General features: G+C 39.8%; 1 protein-coding gene and 1 non-coding gene across 4 annotated transcripts in view; one reads left to right on the forward strand and one right to left on the reverse strand.

The window, feature by feature from the left end:
• The window catches only part of GRM1 (glutamate metabotropic receptor 1), a 312,878-nt gene that overhangs the window by 245,972 nt on the left and 40,665 nt on the right, over positions 1-26,241 (forward strand). For 2 of the 3 annotated variants that reach the window (XM_061624053.1, XM_061624055.1), the window contains exons 5-7: positions 9,396-9,564; positions 11,325-11,451; positions 14,168-15,098. In XM_061624053.1, the coding sequence (XP_061480037.1) occupies positions 9,396-9,564; positions 11,325-11,451; positions 14,168-15,098 (1,227 nt within the window). Of the gene's footprint in view, positions 1-9,395; positions 9,565-11,324; positions 11,452-14,167; positions 15,099-16,684; positions 16,694-26,241 lie in introns of all 3 variants that reach the window. The other variant, XM_061624056.1, reaches the window with a different exon arrangement.
• Positions 4,597-4,668, reverse strand: TRNAA-CGC (transfer RNA alanine (anticodon CGC)). The gene has a single exon. It is a non-coding gene; the product is annotated as a tRNA-Ala (tRNA).

The following is a 26,241-nucleotide window of genomic DNA, read 5'->3' on the forward strand; positions in this document are numbered from 1 at the left end:
AAGGCCAGCAGCAGCACCCAGTCAATCTCCCAGACCATCAACATTCACTGAAAGTCCATCTCTAGCATCGACATCAGCCCCAAGCCCTATTCCTACTTCAAGTAGTCCATCCAAATTGCCAGCAAGAAAGCGTCTAGCCCTTGATGACTCGACTTATGAAATAGAAGATATGCCCTCTCCTTCATCTTTCCTACAATACATGAAAATTTTTGTTCATCCATTTCGCATCTGCCAGCTGACATTAAAGGTAAGCTTACCCTTTTTCTTAAAGGGTTTATTTTATTTTATTTTATGTTTATTTTAGTTATAAATAATAATAATAATAATAATATTTAATTTGTGTGTCGCCTATCTGGCAGATAGCCACTCTAGGCGACGTACATTAAAATGGGATAAAATACAATAGTATCAAATGCAGTCACATTAATCTCAATAAATAAAATACTGGACAGTCATCAGTACATTTATAAAAACATTTACATATACAGCATATAATAGATGACAAAATCATAGAGATTAACCCATCCCAAAGATCTCAAAGGCCTGTTGAAATAGCCACGTCTTCAGGGCCTTGCGGAATACATCCAGGAAAGGGGCATGTCGGAGATCAAACAGGAGGGAGTTCCAGAGAGTGGGGGCCACCACAGAAAAAGCCCTCTCCCTAGTACCCACCAACCTAGCTGTTTTGGTTGGTGGGATTGAGAGAAGGCCTTGCGTGGCTGATCTGGTCGGGCGGCATAATTGGTGGCGGTGGAGGCGCTCTTTCAGGTAGACTGGGCCGAAACCGTACAGGGTTTTAAAGGCTAATACCAACACCTTGAATCGGGCCCGGAAAACAACCGGCAGCCAGTGTAGATCAAATAACACCGGCGTAATGTGATAACGGCGGCGGCTGTTGGTAAGTAAGTGCGCCGCTGCATTCTGTATAAGTTGCAATTTCCGGGTCATTTTCAAGGGTAACCCCACGTAGAGCACATTACAGTAGTCCAATCGAGAGGTGACCAGGGCATGTATTACGAGTGGGAGCTGTTGAACAGGGAGGTAGGGTTGTAGCCTACGTATAAGGTGTAACTGATACCAAGCTGCCCGGCTCACGGCCGAAATCTGAGCCTCCATGGACAGCTTGGAATCAAGAATGACCCCAAGGCTACGGACCTGGTCCTGTAGGGGCAGCCTCATCCTGCCAAACACCAGGTCAACATCTCCCAACCTTCCCTTGTCTCCCACAAGTAGTACCTCGGTCTTGTCAGGGTTCAGCTTCAGCCTGTTCCTGCCCATCCATCCACTCACGGATTCCAGGCACTTGGATACGGTCTCCACAGCCCTCTCCGGTGAAGTTTTGAATGAGAGATAGAGCTGAGTGTCATCCGCATATTGGTGGCACTGCAGCCCAAATCTCCTGATGATCACTCCCAGCGGCTTTACATAGATGTTAAATAGCATGGGAGAGAGGATAGAACCCTGTGGCACACCACAATTGAGAGGCCAAGGGTCTGAAACCTCATCACCCAATGCTACCTGTTGACGCCTATCGGAGAGAAAGGAATGGAACCACCGTAAAACCGTGCCTCCCAATCCCAAACTCTCCAGGCGTCCTAAAAGGATACCGTGGTCGACGGTATCAAAAGCTGCTGAGAGATCTAGGAGGACAAGGAAGGTGAATTCTCCCCTATCCAATGCCCTCCTCATATCATCTACCAGAGCGACCAATGCTGTTTCAGTTCCATGTCCAGTCCTGAAACCCAATTGGTATGGATCTAGATAATCTGTTTCATCCAAGAAATGCGTTATTTACATCAGTTATGCCCGTATATGACAATTGCAATGCAGTACATGCATTGATAAGTGGAAAGAAAGTAGTGCTTCACTTTAAGTACATTTACATACTCGCTCCGGTCCTGTACGATAAATAAACTCCACAGACTGTCAGATTATATAAACATTTTTATTTTTTGCATACTGTGCATATCATATCAATGATATGAACGGCAGTTCTACTGTAAAACACAATTCATGTAGGATGCACAGTACTCTAGCCCAGCATTTTCCAACCTGGTGCCTGCCAAATATTTTGGACTATGACTCCCATCAGTCCTAACCAGCATGTTTGCTGGGGCTTGTGGGAGTTGTAGTTCAAAGCGTCTGGCTGCCTCTAGGTTGGCAAAGGCCACTCTAGAAAAATGTGGCCAACTTAAATTATGATTACCTAATTTTCATTGCATTGGGTAGGTTGTGTTGCCTTGATTGATAGCAAAAACTATGTATATCTTTCCAATAAAAAGTCATACACTAGAATTCCTCTCTAAAGAGCAGGCAGAGTATCTTATATCATTCTAAAAGATAAGAGATAAAAAACCCTGCCTGCTCTTTAAGAGTAAAAGGCAGCAGTACTGGAGTGGGGCTGGGGAGAATATTTTATTTTCCTGTTCACATAATGGTCTGTGCAATGTAAAAGACAGCGTTTCAACCCACCCCCTATGCTAGTACTGTAGTGGGGAGGGCTTGAAATGCGCTCCCCCTCATATATATATGCATGTGTGCAACTGCATGTGTATTCATGTGTAAGAGTGTATGTATGAGTGAACTGCATGCATATGTGAGTGAGAAAGAGCAAGATAAAGAGAATGCTGTATACCTCCATAGCCGCTGTGTGTACTTACCTGTTTATGTTTACTGTATGTATGGTGAATGAGCATGCGCGATGGGTGTATGTATGCATGTATATACATGTTTACATTGGCCATGTCCACTGCTGGTGTGTGGCCTTCAGACAAGTGACTGACCATCAATGCGTCCCTCAGACCCCCAACCCCCAAAAAAGATTAGCATCCCTGAGCTAAGGCAAAGCTACCATTGGATACAACAGACTAAGTGAGTTCATCAGAAACAGGAAAATATTTTCATTGATAACTGGATATATCATATACATGCTATTCAGTCAGTACCCTGAAACTTTTGAGTTGTTTTGTCTGCAGAGCTACCAAAGTATGCCAACCTCTCTCCATGGCTGCCATTTCAAATAAGAATACATAAATGAGTGTGACCTCTAGACTGACTGTAAAACTATGTGAGCCTGCAACCCCAAATAAAAAGCAGTTTGCTGGTCACACAGTCCTCATTCTCTTCAGTTTTGACTCAGAGTAGCTTGTCTTGATGGGAAATAAGGGTGAAATTTATAAAGACTCGTGTCTGAAGGGACCACACTGAATAAATTAAGAACCCAAAAGGGATTTTGTCAGTTTCTGTATACATCCTACATTTACTTTCTTGTGGTGGGAAGCATTCAGGGGGCTATGACAGGACACATAAACATCCATAATATATATATGTATATTTTTTGAAGTGTACAAGTTTTAAAATACACACTGCACACAACAGCAACACCAAGATATATTGTTTCAGAAAAGAAGGCTGTTTTCACCATGGATCATTCACAGCTATTCTGTAATCTTTCAAAGATGTTTTCATGTCCAAAAACACATCCCAGAGATATGGGATTAATTGAGGCTCCCAGACATGTATGTCTTGCTTTCAGTAGGAATGAGTGAGAATTTTGATTCAGTTCACATTTCAAGCAGAATGTATCAAATTTGCACTTTCTGAAACAATATGAGAACTGAAACACAGCCAACCTTCGAAATTCGCATTTATTAGAATTTTGGGATGCAGTTCACCAACTAAACAATATTTACAAAAATGCATATATTAGGGGAAAGTGTGTATCAAAATGAATATGAGTGAAAATAACATGCAAAAAGGCATGATGTGATGAGAAATGGCTTGCAAAAATGTGTCCCTTTGTCAAAATTGCCTACAAAAATGTGTTTATTTGGAGAAATTTGCACTAAAATGGTGGAGAATTTTCATGAGGATTTTTTTTAAAACAAATTGGAGATTGCTGCAGAAATGTAGAGAACTGAATTTAACATCAGAAAATTGACAGATCTTTCCATCCCTAACTTTCAGGCATACAAATGGCTTTCAGAAATGATGTGGTCAGCCATGAGTGAAAACAAAGAAACCTGTGTGGAATCATGCTCAGTTCCACTGAAATGGTGGGACTTATTTTCAAGACAGGTGTAAAACAATCTGTATTTGAAGTAGAAGGGGAACAAAGGTGCCAGGAAAGGGCTCCAGTCTGGTTGGATGACAGTCTTGCACAGGGCACTGTGAAGAAATTAAAAGCCTTTAAGAATATTAGAACTGCCTGGCTGTGTTTCATCAGAGGACGACCTAGTCACTCATTCTGGCCCTTTAACAAAATCGTTCAACAGGAAGACCGAAATCCAACTTTCTGAAACTCCTCAACACAGTTGGCCAGCACCATCCATTTTCTGAAATGGAGGAACTGGACAGACAGACGGGGGGGGGGGGGAAGAGAGAGAGCGCACCGTTTTATGCAAGTCCTTCCTCAGCCATTCTGAATATACGTGCAGAAGCCTGAGTGCAGTGGTTCAAGGCATATGAATACAACACAGGAACTGAGGAAGCTGCCTTATACTGAGTCAGACCGTTGGCCCATCTAGCTCAGTACTAATGGCACTAACTGGAAGTGGATCTGCAGGGTTTCAGACAGGAGACATCCACAGCACCGCCTGGGGATACTGGGGATTGAACCCAGGACCTTCTGCATGCGAGGCAGATGCTCTACCCCTGAGATATGCCCCCTTTCCATTGCTATACACTATAGGTGGCAAACAGCTCAGTTTTGTGAGCAGAAAGCACTTCAAATTGCAGGAGACAAAATGCTGTCAACTTTCTTTCCAACATCATCCTTTTGTATCACAATGAACCCCACTCTGGAGGTTCCCCCAATCTTCAGAAGCAGCTAGGAGGGCTGTGAGGAGCTGCGTTTAGAAAAGGACCAAAATAACACTCAATGCCTTGCAGAATACTTCATATACTCATTTGGATCCCAACCAATGTCCTTAAGAAAGATTAAGTGAAGATACCGTTATAGATCTTGTGGGCTGGTGTCAGTCATAGTGAGGATCTAGAACAAATATTGAAAGGAAAAATTCTTACGGTGAGAAATAAATAGCCCTGCATCCTTCACTGGCAGATCATACCAGGCTAATTTAATGTTCTTTTCCCAAAAGATAACTGTCTTCTGGAAAAGATAAATGATGTTTATATAACTAGGGTTTGCCAGAAGTGAAAGGCTTTTGAGCACCTAGCGGAGCATGATAAATAGCCTCATTTTATGTACAGACGCAAGACCACAGGTTGAACGGCCATCTATCTGGACTTCAGCAAAACACATTTTAAATTCTAGACTGGTTTAATTGCCAGCTGTGGTGTGCCTGATGTGCTCAAAACAGAACAGTAGAATTGAGCTCAGTTGACAGAAGGCCTGATATTAAGGCTGCTATATCCACTTACCTCGGAGTAAGCCCCATTGAATTCAATAGGGCATGGATAGGATTGTGCTGTAAGGCTACATTCTGACGTAACAAACAATGGTTGTTGCCATGAGAATGTGCATCAGGTTTGTGTGCTGCCCAGGATGTGCCTTACTTTACCAAAGTCAGTCCTCTATTTGAAGTTATCTTCTATTTGAAGGGCTTTCCAGTCCAGGTCCAGTTTGGAGATCGAGAACCATAAGAAAAGAGAGCAAGGACTTTGGAGTTGCCCATTAGCAGTTAGCGCCTGGACAGCAGACTAAACAGTTACACAGGTCTTAGTCTCCCTAGCTATGGTGGGATGCTTTGTGTTTCTCTTTAAAGTAATTCTTTCTAAACTTGGATCTATCAATGGATGCATTCAGATATGGGGTTTATTACATTAGTTTTTCTCATTATAACGGTAGCGCTTCTGTCCCGATCGGTGGTTTAGTCATCCAGGGTCTCAGTGGGTCTTAGACCCCTTACTTTTTGGGGAGCAAGGTCTCAGTAGGGTCTCCATGTCTCCAGCATTCTATGAGCCAATCAGCATGAAGGGAATGTGTTAGCCACTGAGAAGAGTCTTCTAACATGCTCCTTTTTCCTTTCCTGCTGATTGGAGCCAATAGGAGGTGAGATGGCCACTGAGAAGACTATTTTCAGTAGCTAACACTCTCCTCTTTTTGTGCTTATTAACTCCTAAGGACGTCTGTTGTTGCGGGAGGAGGCATTAACAAGCAGCAAAAAAAGAGGGAAGGACATGGCTGTGACTATCATGAAGGGACCTGCACTTCTGAATTTGCCACTACATTAAGGGTCCAGATTTCTAACATTCCTTTCACACTGCAGTACCTGCTGCGTTAAGGAACTGCAGCTTTTTGATCAATATACTGCCATGTTGTGCTAAATTTCATTCACACCAGTGGGCGTGGTGTGACACAACAATGAACGTCATTGGACATTTAGCTACTCACCCATCCTTTCCACACATACACACTTCTGTTCCCCCATGATTTCCCCATGAAAATAGCAGGAAGGAACTGTATGATGGTATACTGCCCCAGATTTCGTCATTTTACTCCCACAATTCATTGGGTTAATGGGGTTGCAAAAGGATTTTTTTCTGGAATCAATTAACATGGAAATGAACACTAAACTTCTACTAGATTTTCTGAAGTGGCTTTTATGTGGTGTGAAAAATCAAACAGAATGCAGAAATTATCAGGTAAGGAAATGTCAGGAAAAAGGAATAAAGTGCTGTCTGAATGCAGAGTACATAAATTAGCCAATGTAAATTTTATGCAACTCTGTGTCCTGTTTCCCTGTTTCTTTTAGTGATGTATTTCTTCTTTTTTTGGCAATGCGTAAGTGGTCATGCCAGTGTTCCTCCCTCCCTTTCTCCTCTACACACAGTCTGCAGCTTTTAACAGAGAGCACTGCCTCATTTCGTAACATAAACCACCATTCGTTAACAAACCAGGATTTAGTTGGGTTTGATGGCTAGCTATGGTTTGCACAAGCTATAGTTTCCCACATTCCCTCTTATCTCAGTAGCCCCATTGTAAACCATTTAACAAATCTGGAAAACCCCAGAAAAAAAATACCTGAGCTATATTTAAGCTATATTCCTTAGCTTACTGAAACTGAAATAAGATGCCCTTGAAACCTTTGGGCTTGAACTCTTCCCAAAATACAATTCACAATTGATTCGTGAAAGTGTTAGACAGGAGTCACCTTGTTTCAGCTTCAGGGGGAGAAAAAGATGTGGACATTGTCCTTCTGCTGTTCAGAATCCATTTCACTTGCCAGTAGCTCATTACTATTCAGGGCACAAACACCTGTCTGGCTTTTCTTGTTCCCAGCCCTCAGTACAGTTGACTCAAGGGGGGGGGGAATGCCTTTGCCTTAGTCTAAAACCACCAATCAATTAGACAAAGCAGCTGCCCAGAGAGAAGCTTGACTCTTTGCAATTTCTACACAAAATACAGTAAATAGTTTCTAGCTGCACTTTTCTCTTCTCTCTGACTTGCGATCAAAACACTCATCTGCCTGCCACCCACAACCATCTTTTCTTCTCTATCTCAACAGCCAGCTTGTCTGTCTAGACTCAGTGGCGATTCCTCCTCCTCCTCCCTTCACTCTGCTCTGTTCGCTCCCACTTCTTTTTCCCCCATCTTGAAATTACTGCTGACAGTCGTCTCTTTTGCACAATCCCTTTTCTCTCCGGGGGGGGGAAGTGGCATAGTACAGTGGCACCCCAAGGCTCCTACAATCTAGTGCTAGTATGTGGTGAGCAAGGTTGTGGGCAAAGGGTTGAAAGCCTTTGGAAGCATACATGTGCTGCCTTTGTATTCGTCTCGTGCAAGCATAGCCTACTTCCCTTGAGCAGAGGAACAGCAGGTTTTCCACCTGAATTGTTCAGTGTTCATGACATGGTTGCAAAGCTGCCTTTCATCAATTATTAAATGCAACCATGTGATTAATTTATGTGAAGGATTCTCAGAACACATCATAAGAAACCTCCTTAAGTGAAGCAGAATACAGGTTGGGCCTCCACAGGTTTAACAGAAACAGGCGGCTCATATGGCAGATCAAGAATGAAAAGGACTAGCCTACTGTTTACTGAGGGAAGGACCTCTAGAAGAGAAAAGCAAATAATCCCTGAATGGTCAAGCTTATCACATACCTTTTATCAATGACAAAACCACTTCTTTAAACCTGGGTTTGCCCCATTCAAACTGGGGAATGGAGGTGCAATTGAAAGGGCCAATGGGATTTTGGTGACTGATTGTTGCATACTATAATTACAGTTGCAGACTGACAAAATTAATACCCCTTCTCCAGTGCTGGAGAACCACATTCATGGCTAACTGATGGGAGGCTACAGGAGTGCTTAAGTCTCTGGTGACAACTCTGTGGCAGTTCTTCCTTACTCTTCCCGTTCAGATATTGTTAAAATACGTAAGTCAGAAACCTCCCAGTATAAACAAACTGATAAATAACATCAACTGATATTGTGTTTTAATGACTGACACTGTAGATTTTGTAATGAATTTAAAATGTTTATATTATTGAAATGAACTGTGGTTTGTTTGAATTGCTATATTGTGTTTTGAAATGAATTGGTACTAGAGATGGTTTATTGTAATGCTGGTTTTCATTTGCATTCCTATTCTTGTGTTGTGAGCCACTTTGGGCACATTTATGTGGAAAAGTGGCAACAACAACAATAGAAATAATAGAAATAACCAGCAAGCTTTTTTTCTGTCTTAAGAAAATTAAAATCATACACACAATCAAGAGTTGTCCAGGATATTATTTTCTAAGGTCCATTTCTGATTTCAATAACTCAGTATTGCTGAACTTAGTTAACTTGGATTAAACACTGCCCCAGACTCCTAAGCACCATCACTGGCATAGCATGGAATTCCCATTTCAAGAATAAACATGCACTGAAAAGAACCTGAGAAAAGTACCAACAGGAAGTGGTTCTCTTTCCAAGAGATTTACATAACACAGGCAGAAGCCTTGGAATTTTGGTACTCAAGCAGTTGCCTAGTTTATCTTTAGGGCTGGGCTAGCTCTCGTGACCAGCCAGTGATTTCATTGCCCTAAGTTCATTCTGACAAACTAAAGGGAAGCAGCATGAGAGCCAGTGTGGTGTAGTGGTTAAGGTGTTGGACTACGACATGGGAGACCAAGGTTCGAATCCCCACATAGCCCTGAAGCTCACTGGGTGACCTTGGGCCAGTCACTGCCTCTCAGCCTCATGAAAACCCTATTCATAGGGTCACCATAAGTTGGAATCGACTTGAAGGCAGTACATTTACATTTTTAAAGGGAAGCAGTGGCCAAAATAGTCAGTTCCAATGTCTTGATTTCACATAAGGAACATAAGCCAAAGAAGTCATTTGGAGGGCGTCTTCCATTTGGAATCTGAGTGGGAAAGGAGAGATGTTAATCAGACTAGAAATGTTTAATTTGTTATTACCATACTCTGTTCTTGTTTCCCAGGTATGACATCATGAACCTGCAGCAGATAGAATCTAACCGTTACGACTATGTTCATATTGGGACCTGGCATGAAGGGGTGTTGAATATAGATGATCACAGGATTCAGATGAACAAAAGCGGAATGGTCCGGTCAGTGTGTAGTGACCCCTGTTTGAAAGGTCAAATTAAGGTATTTTGCCAGCTCTTGCTCCTCTGAGTATTCTCTATGGAGGGGTAGGGGTGGGGAATTGTTAGACATGAGATGAATACCAGACCTTCCTTAGGACTGAGTGCCAGACAAAAGAAAGGATAAATTCTCCATCACATAAAGGGTTTTTTTTTTAAAAAAAAAGAAAACAAAATTCTGTGCTTAGAATAAAATCTACAAAATAAATCTGCATATCTTTACAAAATCTGCTACCAAGAGCCAAGTGTTCAAATATTTTTATTACTATCATTTTTTGCTGACAAAGGGTCGTAACTCAGTGATTGAACACGTACTTTTTGCATGCAAAAGTTCCCAGGTTCAATGCCTGGCATCTCCAGGCAGAGTTGGATAACTCTAGTGTTTCATGTGCTGAATCAGTGTACTGGACACACACACCACACAGAAACTGAGACTAAGCCCAGATATGGTGCGGCATGTTTAGCAGGATCAGTGCCACTAGCACAACTAGCATTCTCCCTAACATATGTCAGTAGTAGTTTCAAATACAGCTGTTGGTCAGCACCTCTTTGCTGGAAGTACTGTTTCTCCGTCTTCCAGTTTGGAACTACTTTCATCAATTTCTGCAAGCTCCCTAAAATACATTAGGTTGTATCCAATCTTATCTGTCCACAAACTGAAGGACAACTTTTGTCCACAGAAGGCTTTTGATCCAGCAGAGGGTTTCCACTGGTGGAAGTGGGGGAGGCAATTTTTTGCTGCTTCCCCTCCCACTGAAGCCCCTCCTCACTGTCCCACAAGGTGCCCCAACCCCCCAGAGCATATCTTTGGAGGGAGCAGGGGGCTGAAGGAGAACTGGCAAAAGTCATCTCCCCCATTCCACTGTTGGAAGGAACGTCTGGATCCAAGTTTCAGTTCGTTTCCTATGTGGCAACCTGCCACTCTGACCCTATTTCTTTCACTAGCATCATCTCTTTGAACTTCTAACAAATGTTTGTCACCTCCACCTTTGGATACATGAAAAGCTTATTGATCTTGCCTACAAAATCTAACCTGAGTTGTATAATCAGAACTTTTGTTTCTTGCTAAATTGACTTTCAAAGGGCAGGCCATATTATGTTTATGTGATGTAAATATTACAGAACAAAATCAATACCCAGCATAATAGCAAGGTGTAAAATGTAACAGCGGTATCCTTAGGTGAAGATTAGCATGCACTATTCTCCCACCTCATAGGCAATTTTGAACCGCAAACAAAATCTCTACCTGCCAACTCCATTTGTATCTAGCAATTCACCATCTGCCATGCTCATTTGGCATGGGGACAAGGGGAGATCATGAGAATCAAATGCATGTATAAAGTTAGCTTGCAAGAGCAAAAAGGTCCATTAAAGGGGGGAGAATAAAACACTCCAGTTTTAAAGGTTAGTAGAATCCAACAATTTTTTTTTTGGGGGGGGGGATAGTTTCCCCATCCCTGATTTAGCTCAATATTTACATGGAGGGCTGCTATGACAAAGATATCACCTCTACCCTGCCCGCCTCCCGGCCTGCTATAATAGATTATTTTTTCTGGTGATGCCAAGGACTGAAGTTGGGATCAATCTGCATGCAAACCATGTGACATGACATGACACATTGAATTTGTATCCATTGTAGTTTCAGGGTTTATTTCTGGGGGAGGGGGGGAAGAAAAGTGTTGGAAAGTACTGATATTTTGTTACATAAATAGATAGGTAGATTTTTATAAATGTTTAATTTGATGATGATGATGATGATTACAGGTTATAAGGAAGGGAGAAGTGAGCTGCTGCTGGATCTGCACAGCTTGCAAGGAAAATGAATTTGTGCAAGATGAGTTCACATGCAACGCTTGTGAACTAGGATGGTGGCCCAATGAAAAACTGACAGGTGAGCACAATCTCTTTTCATACCATTTTCTCACTTATAACAATCAAGAGTGAGAGTGTGCATAGATAACAAAGTGAGAATGCCATGACACTAACAAAAGGTAGTATGTGTGTGCCAGACCATTGGACCATTGAGCTCAGTTTTGTTGACATTGACTGGCAGTGCTTCTCCAGGGTTTCATGAAGGAGTTCTTCACAGCCCTACCTGGGCCTTCTGTGTGCAGAACATGTGCTCTAGCAGTGACGTATAGCCTTTCAATAGGCTCCCTTCCTCTCTCTCTCCCCGCCACGGTTACTTAGAAGTGCTTAAAAGCTTCACTGGCTACCATTCCATGTCCAAACACAGTCTGAAGTAAGGATGGAGGAGTAATTTGTTCAGTACACTTTTCACAGCAGACTGACCGGATTTACTGTTTCCAAACCAGCTTGTGGATTGCAACACAGCTATCAGTCGAATTATACCTTTGTCTAGATTTTGCAATGCAGGGTCCATTCAAAAAAGTGTCCACAAAAATGTAAGTTTTATGTTAAAATGTATACAACTTGAGTTGAAACACTGAAAAATGCATGTTTCATGGGAAAAATGTATACAGAATGCAAGCTATTTACATATGATTTTTTAGTGCATTCTTTGGGAAAAAACGGGCCAGGAAAAGACCTATGACTGAGCACCTTGAAAACTGACTTAGAACAGACTTAGGCTAGTTCATCCATCTCTCATTTGAAATGCAGGTACTTATCTTCAAAGCCCTACATGGCTTGGGACCTGGATTCCTGAGGAATTGTCTTTTCCATCATCAAGCTGTTTATATACTAGGGCTCTGCACTGGCTCTGTGTGTACCTCAAATTATGAAGTGAATCAGGGTGATTCCTGGAAGGTACTCATAAGTCACACTGTTTAGTTGGAACACACCATTAACAAGGCAATTGAGTCAGATCAGGGATTCCCTAAGCTTCTAGGCTGCTCTGCGGCATTGCCTGTAAAACAAACCCCACAGACTCCTCATCCACCCACCCCGAGAAACAAAACCAAGCAGAGTGAGGAAAAAGACCCAGAGTTTGAGAGGTGAGGGGTGCAGAGATCTTTCATTGTAACTGACAGATCTTTCCAACAGTCACAGGGAATTATTTTCCCAGTGCACTCCAATCACAGTAAGGGAAGGATTTAAAACTGTCTGTTTTTCACCTTGATCTGGGTCTTCTCATGTACAAGTCAATGGAGAAATCTCTCTCACCCAGGAAGAAGAAGCATTATCCCCAAAAATCTATGGTGGGGGGCAGAAGCCCTCCCTCACCAATGTCCTTGGGGTAAGAGGGTCCTTCTTGGGAAGTGACATTTCTCTCAAATTTCTCCCTCACCTACATGATCCCTATTGTACCCATCCTCAAACAGTAAAGTCTCCTGATAAAGGAGAACCACTGCAGTTGAAATTTGGCAGGCTTTAGGTACCCTCAAGGAGTGACCATGCCTGCTCACCGCATCTAATTCTGGCAGAAAATCAAATCGTTGTAGACATTCCCTTTGTTTAAAAAAATCAAACTTGAAAGGTGCTTTGAACAACCCCCCCTGGATATATCTGCCTATAATGTGGCAGCTTTAATCTACTCAGATGGGCTGCTATGCCAACAGGTTTCATCCACTTCTTTGTTATAGTTGTTTTTAGATTCCCCATTATCTCTGGTCATCGGCTCAAGGTTGTACAACTGCTCTGTTCCAAAAGCTTGGAGCTGTTGTGTATTTTTAAAGAATAGCTAAAATAGCAGGTGGTATACATGTACCATTATGCTTGACTATAGTAGCATTGAGTCTATTGGAACATTGTGAGGGAGTAAAATTTATATCACAAAGAACCTTTTAAGGCATCCAACCCATACATTTCTTGGAAACTCTTTTACCTTTTTCTTGTGCTCAGCAGGCACATATAAGTATACAGACATTACTGTACATACTCATGCCTACACTTTTAAAATAAAGACTAGCTACTCAAATATGTTAGCACATGACATTGGCCAGTTAGCATGAGCATGCTAAGAGAACAAAAATGTAGCTACTTTTTAAATTAATAAAATACAGTAGATATTACACTCTGGCTCTGTAGGTCACACCACATTGCCAAGTTCTAAAATTATCATGCTGGATCATGCCCTAAATGCTACATATTACCAGATAGAAGAAGAAATGACACATAGTTTGTTAAAAGAAAATTTAAAAGAAAAATGACTATTGTCATTGTTGCTTTTATTATCCAGCTTTATTTAATAATAGTCAAAATGTTCTAATCTCTCTCTCTCTCTAATATATATACAGAATTTAGTGTTTGTGTAGAGTGAAAGAATTCCCACATCCAGTTTCTGAAATATATATATGTTTCCAGATATAAACTATACATTATCAATCATTATTCTACTTGTAAGCCCCCCTGGGAATGTTGAAGCTTATAGGTATAGATTTTAGAAATAAATAAATAACACTTAATTCAGAGTTCCTTTCCCCAAAATTAACAAAAGGCTCCCATCTTTCTATATAAATATAATGAGGAGTTTTTCTGCAGTCACTTGAATGTATGTAGTTCGTTCATTCTGATGTAAATGCGAGACTGTACACCTTGTCCACCCACTCTTTAAGGGTGGGTATCTCTGTAGGTTCTTAAAAATGTTTTTCATCTAGCTACATTTTAAAACTTATATAACTGTATTTCTTTTCTGTATCCTGCAGGCTGTGAACCCATCCCTGTAAAATATCTACAGTGGAGTGACATAGAATCCATTGTGGCTGTGGTCTTCTCTTGCCTGGGTATCCTGGTCACCATGTTTGTTACACTTATATTTGCACTCTACAGGGACACCCCTGTTGTCAAATCCTCTAGTCGGGAGCTCTGCTACATTATACTTGCTGGGATCTTCCTTGGCTATATCTGTCCCTTTACCCTTATTGCTAAGCCCACTGTCACTTCGTGCTACCTCCAACGCCTCCTTGTGGGGCTTTCTTCTGCCATGTGCTACTCTGCCCTTGTCACCAAAACCAATCGCATTGCACGCATCCTGGCAGGCAGCAAGAAAAAAATTTGCACCCGCAAACCACGCTTCATGAGTGCTTGGGCCCAAGTAGTCATTGCCTCCATCTTGATCAGTGTGCAGCTGACGTTGGTGATTACCCTGATCATCATGGAACCCCCTTTCCCCATCCTTTCCTATCCCAGCATCAAGGAAGTCTTCCTGATCTGCAACACCAGCAACTTAGGTGTGGTTGCCCCTGTGGGCTACAATGGACTCCTTATCATGAGTTGCACTTACTATGCCTTCAAAACTCGCAACGTGCCCGCCAATTTCAATGAAGCTAAGTACATTGCCTTCACTATGTACACAACGTGTATCATCTGGCTGGCCTTTGTACCTATTTACTTCGGGAGCAATTACAAGATCATCACTACTTGCTTTGCAGTGAGCCTGAGTGTGACAGTAGCCTTAGGGTGCATGTTCACTCCCAAAATGTACATCATCATTGCCAAGCCTGAGAGGAATGTCCGCAGTGCCTTCACCACTTCAGATGTGGTGCGTATGCATGTTGGGGATGGAAAGACACCTTGTAGGTCCAACACATTCCTCAGCATATTCCGGAGGAAGAAGCCAAGCACTGGAAACCCAAAGTAAGTAATTTGACTTTGAGCATCTGTCAGTCTTTGTTTTTCTCTTTCTTAGCCTCAACCTGATTTCAGGAACCTTCTTACTTTTTCAACAAGGTTTGTGATCCTGCTTCAATTTATTTACATTAGAGAACAATGGAGGAGATTAGATCTGAACTATGAAACAATCAAAAGTAATAATCTATTCTCCCTCTCTACTTCTCTATGCAACGTGTCAGGTGCAATATGTCTATATGCGTTTCTGCCATCTGCTTCCTTTTCCACAGGCACATGCACACAAAATGAGCACTTTTTAACACTATTAAGTAGCAACAAATCTTAGTAAGTATATTTCTACATTTGTTTGAACAAATATGTCGCATATGAAGATATGGGCCCCTGACTGGTGAGCAGTGATCCCAGTTACACCTGTTATCGGACTAAGACCGAATCTAAAAGCTAACCTGTACACTTCTATCTTGGAAGAACTGTTTTGTGTGAATCCAGCTGTCCATCCCACTCCCTGCAATGAAGCAGCTCGGACTGGAAGCATAGGAGCTGGAGGCTGCATCCCTTTCCTTGCTGTCAACAAAGCCCTAATCTGAGCAGGTGCTTCCATGCACTTCCCCTCCTCCCTACAAGCTTCACTTAAGCAATTGCCTTGACGCTCTTGCCTGGTTTACTGTCCCCTCTGCTCCTGTGGCCCTGGGGGAGATAAGGGGATCTGAAAGCCATCCAGGAACCTAGAGTGGGGATCTCCAATCCTGGGGCAGGGTTATCTGGATCCATTGGTTCTTCAGGTTCACTGGCAGTGTGGTGATCTGATGAATGGTTTTGCTCTCCTCACTCGTTTGAGGAGACGTGGGCAGGGTGAACCCTCTTTCTATGTGGTCCCATGTATGGCAGGTAAGTGAATTAGAAGGATTTCTAACTACTCTTCGAAATGCAGCATTTTCCCCTTTCTTGATGTAATATGATGGAATAGCTACTCTCACCCCAATCACTTTGCAAGTAATCTGGGAAATGTGTTGAAATATGCTATGGCTGTGCACTGAACACATTTCTAACAATCAGATTCACAAGCCATTGAATGATATTGCCAAAATTGGAGATCTAGGAGGCAGACAGGGGCGGGGGAGGAATAACTTAGCAGGCAATAAACCATCTATCCTGTAATGAAATGATGAGTTTGCCTTGAAGGAAACTTCAACATAGCCAGATGTCCAGATTGTCATTCTAGAAAGGAATTCTGGTAGATCAGAGAAGGAATTGTAGAGTTGCATACTTCAAGTTGTTCGAACATCAGTTATTTATTCCATAATAAATTATTTTCTACCACCTTTTTACACTTGCTTTCAGGATGGTTAAGCAGACATTAAAGCTCTTATCCCACCCCCCGTACCTGCCCTCCCCATCTTCCATGTTTATGAATGAAGTGAAGAATCTGATTATCATTACTGTTAGTGTGTATAGAACTAGGGGTGGTAGTTATTCAGGGTTAATTACTTCATATAAAAGTATATGACCTTTTAATAGGTGGCACAAAACAGAACCAGGTAGCAGCAGGATGCAGCTCAATGTCCATATCAGCAACACAACATGTTTAACAGTTCAGAGGTGTTACGGATTAGGTGTGGGAGCAAGTAACTAGACTACACAGGACAACATCTTTTTCTAAGCTTTCTTCAGGTATTACTAAGATGGGTTCAGAGCTTGGAAAAGTTACTTTTTTGAACTACAACTCCCATCAGCCCCAGCCAGTATGGCCACTGGATTGGGCTGATGGGAGTTGTAGTTCAAAAAAGTAACTTTTCCAAGTTCTGGTTAAGTTACCACATAAGCAGGGGAGGCAGTGGATAGTAGTGCACTTGTGCCACACTTTTGTTACCATTCTTGTCACCCTCTTGTTTAGAATCCTTATTTTCTATGGTTTTAAAACACATGAGGAGCCTCCACAATACAGAAGGCTCCTCACTTCACAAAGTCACTTCCAGGAGCTGGAGGGCACTAAGAACAGTAACAAAGGAGTAAAGCTGGGTAAAACTTATTCCCATTGCCTTTATTAGTAATGCCCGGAGGCGGCTATAGAATCACATAACTGGAGGCAGTCCTGTAGCCAACCTTCCTTGTTAGGTGGGGCAGCTAGGTGGACCATTGTTTTGGGGGGGGATTGTAGCACCAGCCAATCCCCCCCCCAGTGGAGAGGATGTGAAGGCCAGGCCAGGGGAAGGGAAAGGCAGTGACCTTCCCTGTCACTCCTTCTCCATCCAGAGAGTGTCTTAACTTACATAAATGTTTAAGCTGTGCAACTGTGTCACCCTTTTTTTGAGCGATCCACAGGAATACGACTCAAAAGCTTGACTTTGCCTATAGCGACAGTCCCATTTCACCTGTGGTCTATCCCTATGTTCTGATTCTTCATGAACTGAACTACAGTAATACCTCGCATTAACATACTCAATAGGACCAGAGCGAGTACGTAAACCGAAAATGTCCTTAAAGTGAAGCACTACCTGTTAAAACTTTTTTTCCCTCTCCTTCATGCGGAGCCTCAAAGCCCCGCGCTAAAGCCTCTGCTGCTGCGCTACCACTCCTCTCATCTAATCGCGATCGCGCCTCCCAGCTGATTTGCTGTGGTACGATTGTGTCTATTTCCACCCCCACGCGCTAAAGCCTCTGCTGCTGCACTGCCGCACCTCCCAGCTGATCGAGATCGTGCCTCCCAGCTGATTTGCGGTGGCATGATCGTGTCTATTTCCACCCCCACATGCTAAAGCCTCTGCTGCCACGCTGCCACGCCTCTCCCTAACCCTAACCCTGTAAGTGGTTTGCTAGCTGTGTTTCTGGAGAAATACAGGCATATGGAGCATGTACGTTATAGCAAGGTGACGTTAAGTGAAGCGACGTTAAGCGGGGTATGCCTGTACTTTGGTAAAGGCAGTGAACTCCTGAGTTTGGCTGTGATGCTATATTAGGTATCTCAGTTTTAGATTCCACCTGAAAACCAAATTTGTCCATATTACAAGTTTAAGAAAGGGTATTTGTTAACTCCTTGAGAGTCCCTTCTTCTAGTCTTGTTCTTCTAGTCTTCTTCTAGTCCTGGCATTTTGATTTTCCTTCCTGTTGGACAATCAAAGGAACACTTTTTAAATGGCTGCTATACAAAGGATCAACTAAGCAATTAGAAACTATTTGCGGAAAGCAATTGGATTTTTTTTTACTGGTTGGTGGGTTGATTTTTCTGTCCAGAAACACTGAAAAGGCCTCATGCTGAGCTGCACATACTGGAAAAATCAGAAATTAGGGGTGAGCTGCAGCTTAGATGTCCAGCCAGCCACCTAACTAACTGTAGTGTACACAGCATATTTCTATTCCTCTAGGGCTGTTTTCATCTTTTGCCATTAAGATATCAAGAAAAAGAAAACAGCCACTGTGATTGTGAGTATAAGCACTTTAAAAGAGTAAAAGGTGCCATTTTTAGATCATTTTAAGTTATCTCTTTATTTCAAAATGCAATAAGCACCCAATCCTGCTCCGCTTATAATTACAGAATAAACAAGCTCTTATGTCTTGTTGCAGGCAAGCAAACATGTTTATTGCTGGTTGAGTAGACAGTACAGCTGAAACTGAAAAGCAGAGCAAAAGAAAGTCCAATGGGTGGAGTCTAACTCTAGCCCATAATACCAAATTCTAATATTAAACTCTTCAAGGGTCATGTTCCTATGCAGGCTGTTTATTTCAGGATCACTTCAGTAATTGTAGGGTGATTGTTATAATGAAAAATCCACCCACAGTCAGTGAAAGTCTTGAGTGAGCAGCCTTTGGGGGGCTCTTCCAAATGAAGCTTTTATTGTGGACTTGCCTTGCCTTGTTCACTGAATTTTTCAGAGGGGCCTATTCTTAAATTGCTCCTGTTTTTAAAACAAGCTATCATTCTTTAAATGGAGGTTGTCATTGTCTGTCATGTCACAAATTAAAAAGAAAACAATTAACCACCCAGTTCTCCTACCTTCAGTTTCTTTGACTGCATGGCAGAGACAGAATGTTGGGAATTGTGATATAGAAGCAGCTAGGGTCTTCCTTGAAAGTAAGCAGGCACAGCCTCATTCACAACAGCCTCTGGATTTTTTAAAAATTTTTGAGATAACTTTATTTAAGTTGTTGGGTGAAGGTTGTGAGTTATCTCCATTATTTTTTCACAGCCAATTACACACCAGCTTAAGGGGTTTTAAAGAGGTGCTTTGTGCATCTTGTATCATGAGCAACTTTAATAACCACTCTTTTTGTCCACCCCTACAAAGCTTAGCAGAGATTTCAATTCAACTAATAATAGAACCTGAACTAAACCCTTCAAATATAAATTTGAATGACAATGAATGTAACTAAATTTGAGGAGTAATATTTGCCTTCTATATTGTTAATTCATAATTTATATTATGCGCTCAACCGTAAATACATATTACAAAAAATACTTCTCTTCATTGGACCACTAAACAATCCTCTGTCTTTTGAACAGCATTGAAGATATCCCTTTTTCTCTTGATCCCTCTCTTCTAATATTTTGTTTCTCCCTTTGGTTGTTCCCCACCCAGGAAGTAAAGTAGCTTTATTATGACCTGGAACTAGAAGCTAATTAGCTTGTTAATATGTTTGTTCAGGGCATACGGATCTTTAACACACACACAATAAAATCAGTGATGTGACCTCAGCTACCTAACAGGCTATTATTGCAAGTGTTAACATGGGCTTGCTTGCAGAGAAGAAATATGCTGCTCCTGCTGCAAATCTGTTTCCAAGTAGAGATGCATAGTCATGCCATTATTATGTACAAACATAAGGATGGGCATCCCAGAAGATAACTTTGGCTTTAAAGTACTGCGTCATCAGCCTAAGATAGGCTATATTTGCACTTCTTGAGAAGATAGTCATAAGAGTTGGAAGAACTCAGTGATCATCTGTGACAGAGAGGCTGTATTTGCCATGACTAAACCATCTCTGACATACAGGAATACCCCGCTATACGGACCTTCATTTTATGGACACTTGCGAGTACGGACATATTTACAGTAGCACCATTTCCATTTACGTACGCTCGCTTCGCAAGAACGGACACTTAACGGCATGATGCCACCATCCGATCAGTTTCCAACTACAAACTTTTTCTTAAAATAAGGCCTACTGTGTTTATTTTAGTTATAAATGCGTTATTTTCCTCAGTTATGCCTGTATATGACAATTGCAGTGCAGTATATGCATCAATAAGTGAAGAAAGGTCGTGCTTCACTTTAAGTACATTTTCAGTTTACGTACTCGCTCTGAACCCATTGTGTATGTTAATGCGGGGTATTCCTGTATTTATTCAGCTTGATTTTAGGAGAGAAAGCCCACAGAGCTTCTCCACTTATTTCACTGGTCAGTGGTTCCCCACTGGCCTGACTTTAAATATTGTCATCACTTGTCATGTAAATCTGTTGCCTCTTGTGAGGAAAAGGCACTCAACCGGTTGCTGATTCCTAGTGGAGCAAACAAGGAAAATGGTTGCTATGCTGGGAGGGCATATGGGATGATGCATTCAGAAAGAGGAGTCTTGGTGTCCTAAAGAGGCATTGCAAAGATATGACCATAGCAGTAAAACCATGAATTCTTTCCTTTTAAAAACAAAACAAAAATACCAATTTCAAAGGTTTTATTTTACCTTTCTAATCTTCCCAATACATACATAAATGGGTACAGATCATTGGTGTCCAACACAATAGCCACCCGCCACATGTGACAAAACGGCTATTGAACTGTGGCGAATTGGCGTTTTATTTCGACCACCTATTTTTAAAATAAAATTTAAAATAAAATTATTTTACACATGTACAAGTTCAAAAAAGTGTCCACCCTCTGCTCTTAACCATCAGATTCATCTTTTTGTCCTATATACTTTTCTGACTTTGAAAAGTATAGAATTGTTTTTGAATTCATGGAAGATCCGTTTTGCTTTGACATCTACAATTCTCTTTTTTTTTTTTAATAATTTTTATTCAAATTTTTCCAAAAACAAACAAAACAAAGTAAAAAAAAACATAACAATACATCAACAAAAAATGAAAATAAAATAGTTGACTTCCGATTTGTCGCAGATCAGCTATAAGTATATAATATACATCAAACCTGTCCCTTAATGTATACATAGAGTCCCTTTTCTCCGTAGGCTGTCTTAATTAATCGTCAAATCCCAGTATCATCATTTTATTTTGATCTTTCAACAAAAAGTCTAAGAGAGGTTTCCATTCCTTAAGAAATGTATCTGTCGATTTTTCTCTAAGTAAACATGTCAATTTGTCCATTTCTACTAAATCCATTAATTTCAATAGCCATTCTTCCATTGTTGGTATTGATTCCATTTTCCACTTTTGTGCATATAATAATCTTGCTGCCGTAATCATATATAATATTATTCTTCCATATTTCTTTTCTATTTGTTTATCCATAAAACCCAATAAAAAAAATTCTGGTTTTGACTGAATATTTATCTTTAGAATTTTTTGCATCTTCCTACCTATCTGTGCCCAAAATGATTTTGCCTTTTTACATAACCACCACATATGATAAAATGATCCTTCTTGTTGTTTACATTTCCAACAAACATTAGAAACATTACTATACATTTTTGACAACTTTTCTGGAGTCATGTACCAACGGTACATCATTTTATAAAAATTTTCTTTAAGATTATAGCATAGTGTAAATTTCAAACCTTTTTTCCACATATTTTCCCATTGATCCATTTGTATGTTATGACCAAAATTTTTTGCCCACTTTACCATACACTCTTTTACTTGTTCTTCCTCCATATCCATTTTCAATAAGAGTTTATACATTTTCGCAATTATATTTTCATCATTTGTACACAATCCTATTTCAAAATCAGATTTACTTATTTCAAACCCATACATTTTCTTGTCCATTTTATATCTTTCTAACAATTGTAAATAGGCAAACCATTGAAAACTATATCCTTCCTTTGTCAGTTGTTCTGTCTCTTTCATTGTATATTCTCCATGTACATTTTCTAATAGTTCTTGATAAGTTAACCATTTCTCTTTTCCAGCCATTTCTCTTCTATAAAACGCTTCTTGACTTGAGACACATAATGGTATTTTCGAATAAAACCTTGGTTTGTATCTATTCCATATTTTCAACAGAGGACGTCTTATAAAATGATTGTTAAAGTCTACATTTACTTTTACTTTGTCATACCATAGATATCCATGCCATCCCCACTTCAAATTATGGCCCTCCAAATCCAATAGTCTTTTATTCCTCAATAAAATCCATTCCTTTATCCAGACTAAACAGCAGGCAGCAAAATAAAGTCTCAGATTTGGTAATCCCAGTCCTCCTCTTTCTTTGGCATCTTGTAGTAGTTTAAATTTAACTCTTGGTTTTTTTCCTTGCCATACAAATTTAGAGATATCTTTTTGCCATTGTTTAAAAGGTAAATCAGAGGATATTACAGGTATTGTTTGAAACAAAAACATCATTCTCGGTAATACATTCATTTTTATCACAGATATTCTACCCATTAATGACAGTTGTAGTTTATCCCATCTTAGCAAGTCTTTCTTAATCTCTGTCCATAATTTTTCATAATTATTATGAAACAACTTTGAATTTTTATTTGTCATAATGATACCTAAATATTTCAACTTTTTCTCTATTGTAAAATCTGTCTTGTCCATTAACTCTTTCTGTTCCCTTAAAGTTAAATTTTTCACCAACATCTTTGTTTTTTGATTGTTGATCTTAAATCCTGCTAACGGTCCAAATTCTTTTAATTTGTCCATCAATACATTAATTCCTTCCAAAGGATTTTCTAGTACAATTATCAAATCATCAGCAAATGCTCTCAATTTATATTCTTCTTTTTTTATCTTTAATCCCGAAATTCTTTTATCTTGCCTTATATCTCTAAGCAACACTTCTAAGACCAGAATAAATAAAAGGGGAGATAAAGGACATCCCTGTCTTGTACCCTTTTGTATTTCACATGAATCCGTTAAATCTCCGTTAACAATTATCTGAGCCTTCTGAGATGTATAAATCGATCTAATCCATTTTATAAAATTGTCTCCAAAATCCATTTGCTCCAAAACCTGGAACATAAATTTCCAATTCAAATTATCAAATGCTTTTTCAGCATCTAAAAAAATCAAAGCTGCTTGTTTATCATTTCGTTGTTCTAAATATTCCAAGACATTCAAGGCATTCCTGACGTTGTCACGTAATTGTCTTTTAGGTAAAAACCCTGATTGATCTTCCTGAATAAATTGTTGCAATATTATTTTCAATCTTTCTGCCAAGATCATTGTAAAAATTTTATAGTCATTATTCAATAGAGATATTGGTCGATAATTTTTTGTTTTAGTTAAATCTTGCTCCTCTTTAGGTATTAATGTTATATTAGCATTTTTCCAACTATCCGGTATCTTTCCCTCTTGCAGAATAAGATTCATTGTAGACTGTAAAGGTAGTAAGAGTTCTTCCTCCAAACATTTATAATACATTGCAGATAACCCATCTGGTCCCGGTGCCTTTCCTAATTTAATTTTGTTTATAGCTTCAGATATCTCTCTTGACGTAATAGGACCATTAATAGCTTGTCTCTGAAAGTCTGTAATTTTAGGCAAATTCTGTTTAGATATATACTCTTCTATTTTTTCAGATGGAATTTCCTGACATTTGTACAATGTTGAATAATATTGATGAAAAATCTTTTTAATTTTTACATTATCTGTCAACATCTCATCTCCTTCTTGTATCTTTAAAATGATATTTTTTGACGTTCTTTTCTTAATTTATATGCTAACCATTTCCCAGGTTTATTTGCAAATTCAAAAGTCCTTTGTTTAGCAAAATTTAGTTTTCTTTCAATTTCTCTAACTGTCAGCATTGATACTTGCTTCTGTAACATTTTGATTTGATTTACAATAGAAACTTTAGTTGGATTCTTTTTCAATTCTTCCTCTTTTTGTTTTATTTCTTCCAAAATTAATTGCATTTTCTGTTGTTTCTTTTTTTTTAATTCAGAGTTACATTTAATAAGATATCCCCTCATAAATGCCTTACTTGTATCCCAAACGATATTTTCACTTGTTCCTTTATGTAAATTATGTTCAAAAAACTCTTTTAATTTCTTCTTACATTCTTGTACTACTTTGTCATTCTGTAATAAAGATTCATTTAGTCTCCATCTAAATCCAAGATTTTTCTTTTTTAAAGTTAATATCACAGGGTTATGATCTGAAAAAGTTTTTGGTAATATATCCATTTTAAAAGTGTCCTTCACTAAAATTTTAGACATCCAAATCATATCAATCCTCGAGAATGTTTTGTGTCTTTCTGAAAAATAAGTAAATTCCTTTGCATTATCATTTATATATCTCCAGGTATCCACCAATTCTAAATGTTCCATCAGTTCAAAGCAAATCTTCGGTAATTTACCCTGTGTCTCTTTGATATTTTTTTCAGAAAGCCTATCAATTTTTGGTGAGGTTACCCCATTCCAATCACCCATAACGCACCAATGGTCATATGAAAACTCTGACAATTTTTCCATAAGTCCTGTGTAAAACCTTGTTTTATCTTCATTGGGGGCATAGATACCCACTATCATCTACAATTCTCAACCATCTCAAGAGCTTGTGAGGCTTCTTTCTTTGTAGAGGCACCTTTTCAAGACAGATGTTATTTTACTTGTAAGCACTCGACATTTGAAGGATAATTCCGTTCTTATGATGCTGACTCATATTTTAAATCAAAATGAGTTTGCAGTTCTAAATACAGTTATTCCAAAACTCTTTTCAGTTTTTGCTTCAACATGGCTCTGTGAATCAACTTTTTCTGTGGTAAAAATTGTGACATCAAAATATAGGTCGCAGATATTGGATGATAATTTGGAGGTGGAGTTGCGATGTATTCTAATTGATTTTATGCCTGATTTCCCTCCACTACTTAATCAAAAGATATGTCAGCTTTCTTACTAATTCTGTCAATAAATAATCCAAAACATTATTGTGTATTTTTCTACCCTCAAAACACAGTTAATTTTTTTTGTCACGTGGCAAAAATGTTAACACATTCACCACAATATGAAAAAACCTGTTAGACACTGCTGGTATAGATAAGTGTTTTCTGAACCCTGTGTCACAAACCACTCACCAATGGGATTTAGCCACCACTTTTCATTTGGAGTCTGTCAAAATCTGGCTAAAGATTATTTCTTTGGGCCAAAAATTATTTGTTTCGGCCATGCCACAGCGAAAGGTTGCTACCATCAGCCCTTAACAGACCGCTGCGTTTTCCCAGGCTAAAGCCACATTGAAATGTGCCCAGGCATGTGGGTTTAGTGTTAAGCAACAGTTTCACAGTAGTCTCTATCACTTGGTGTTTTTCCAATAAAAGTATCTTATTTGATTTAACTTTTCTAAAAGTTAAATTAAATGAGATACTTTTATTGGTAAAACACCAAGTGACAGAGATGTCAATCAAACAGGCAGTTCAAAAAGGGAAATAAAACAGTAAAACACTCTGACTTCTCTAATCTGGCTTTTCATTGATGTTAAATTTGCAGAATTAGATCTAGGACTTAGAGTTGTATTCAACTAAGTCCTACTCAGAGTAGACCCATTGAAATTAATGAAGCTAAGTTAGACATGTCTGTTAATGGGTCTACACTGAGTAGGACTAGCCTTGAATACCACCCTTAATTATTTCAGTGTTGTCTTTGCACTAGCAGAAGGCCCTTTTGGTTATATAAGGTAGGGCACCTGATTTTTGAAGACCCTGCTTGTTTGCTGCAGCCCTGTGCAGTATATTTCATATTGTTCTGAAGGGTCCCCCAGTGCTTAGGAGCAGTTTTTTCAGGAGCACAGGAGATGCAGTGGGTGGATAGGGAATCAGTGAATATTGAATACTCTACCTTGCATAAGCAGAAGTGCTTTCTGCTAATGCAAAATCGCCATTGGTTACAACTCCATGTACTTGAAGCATGAAGCCTAGCCCTATCCAGGATGGCAGTCTGGCACTCTCCATAGGCCAAAATTCTCAACTGCTTGTGGGTAAAGTCGTTCTTTGGGGCCTTTGCAGCTGGGTGTCAGTTTAACAGATGTCTAGCATT

Source organism: Rhineura floridana, chromosome 4 (assembly GCF_030035675.1).
Source record: "Rhineura floridana isolate rRhiFlo1 chromosome 4, rRhiFlo1.hap2, whole genome shotgun sequence".
Lineage (NCBI taxonomy): Eukaryota > Metazoa > Chordata > Lepidosauria > Squamata > Rhineuridae > Rhineura > Rhineura floridana.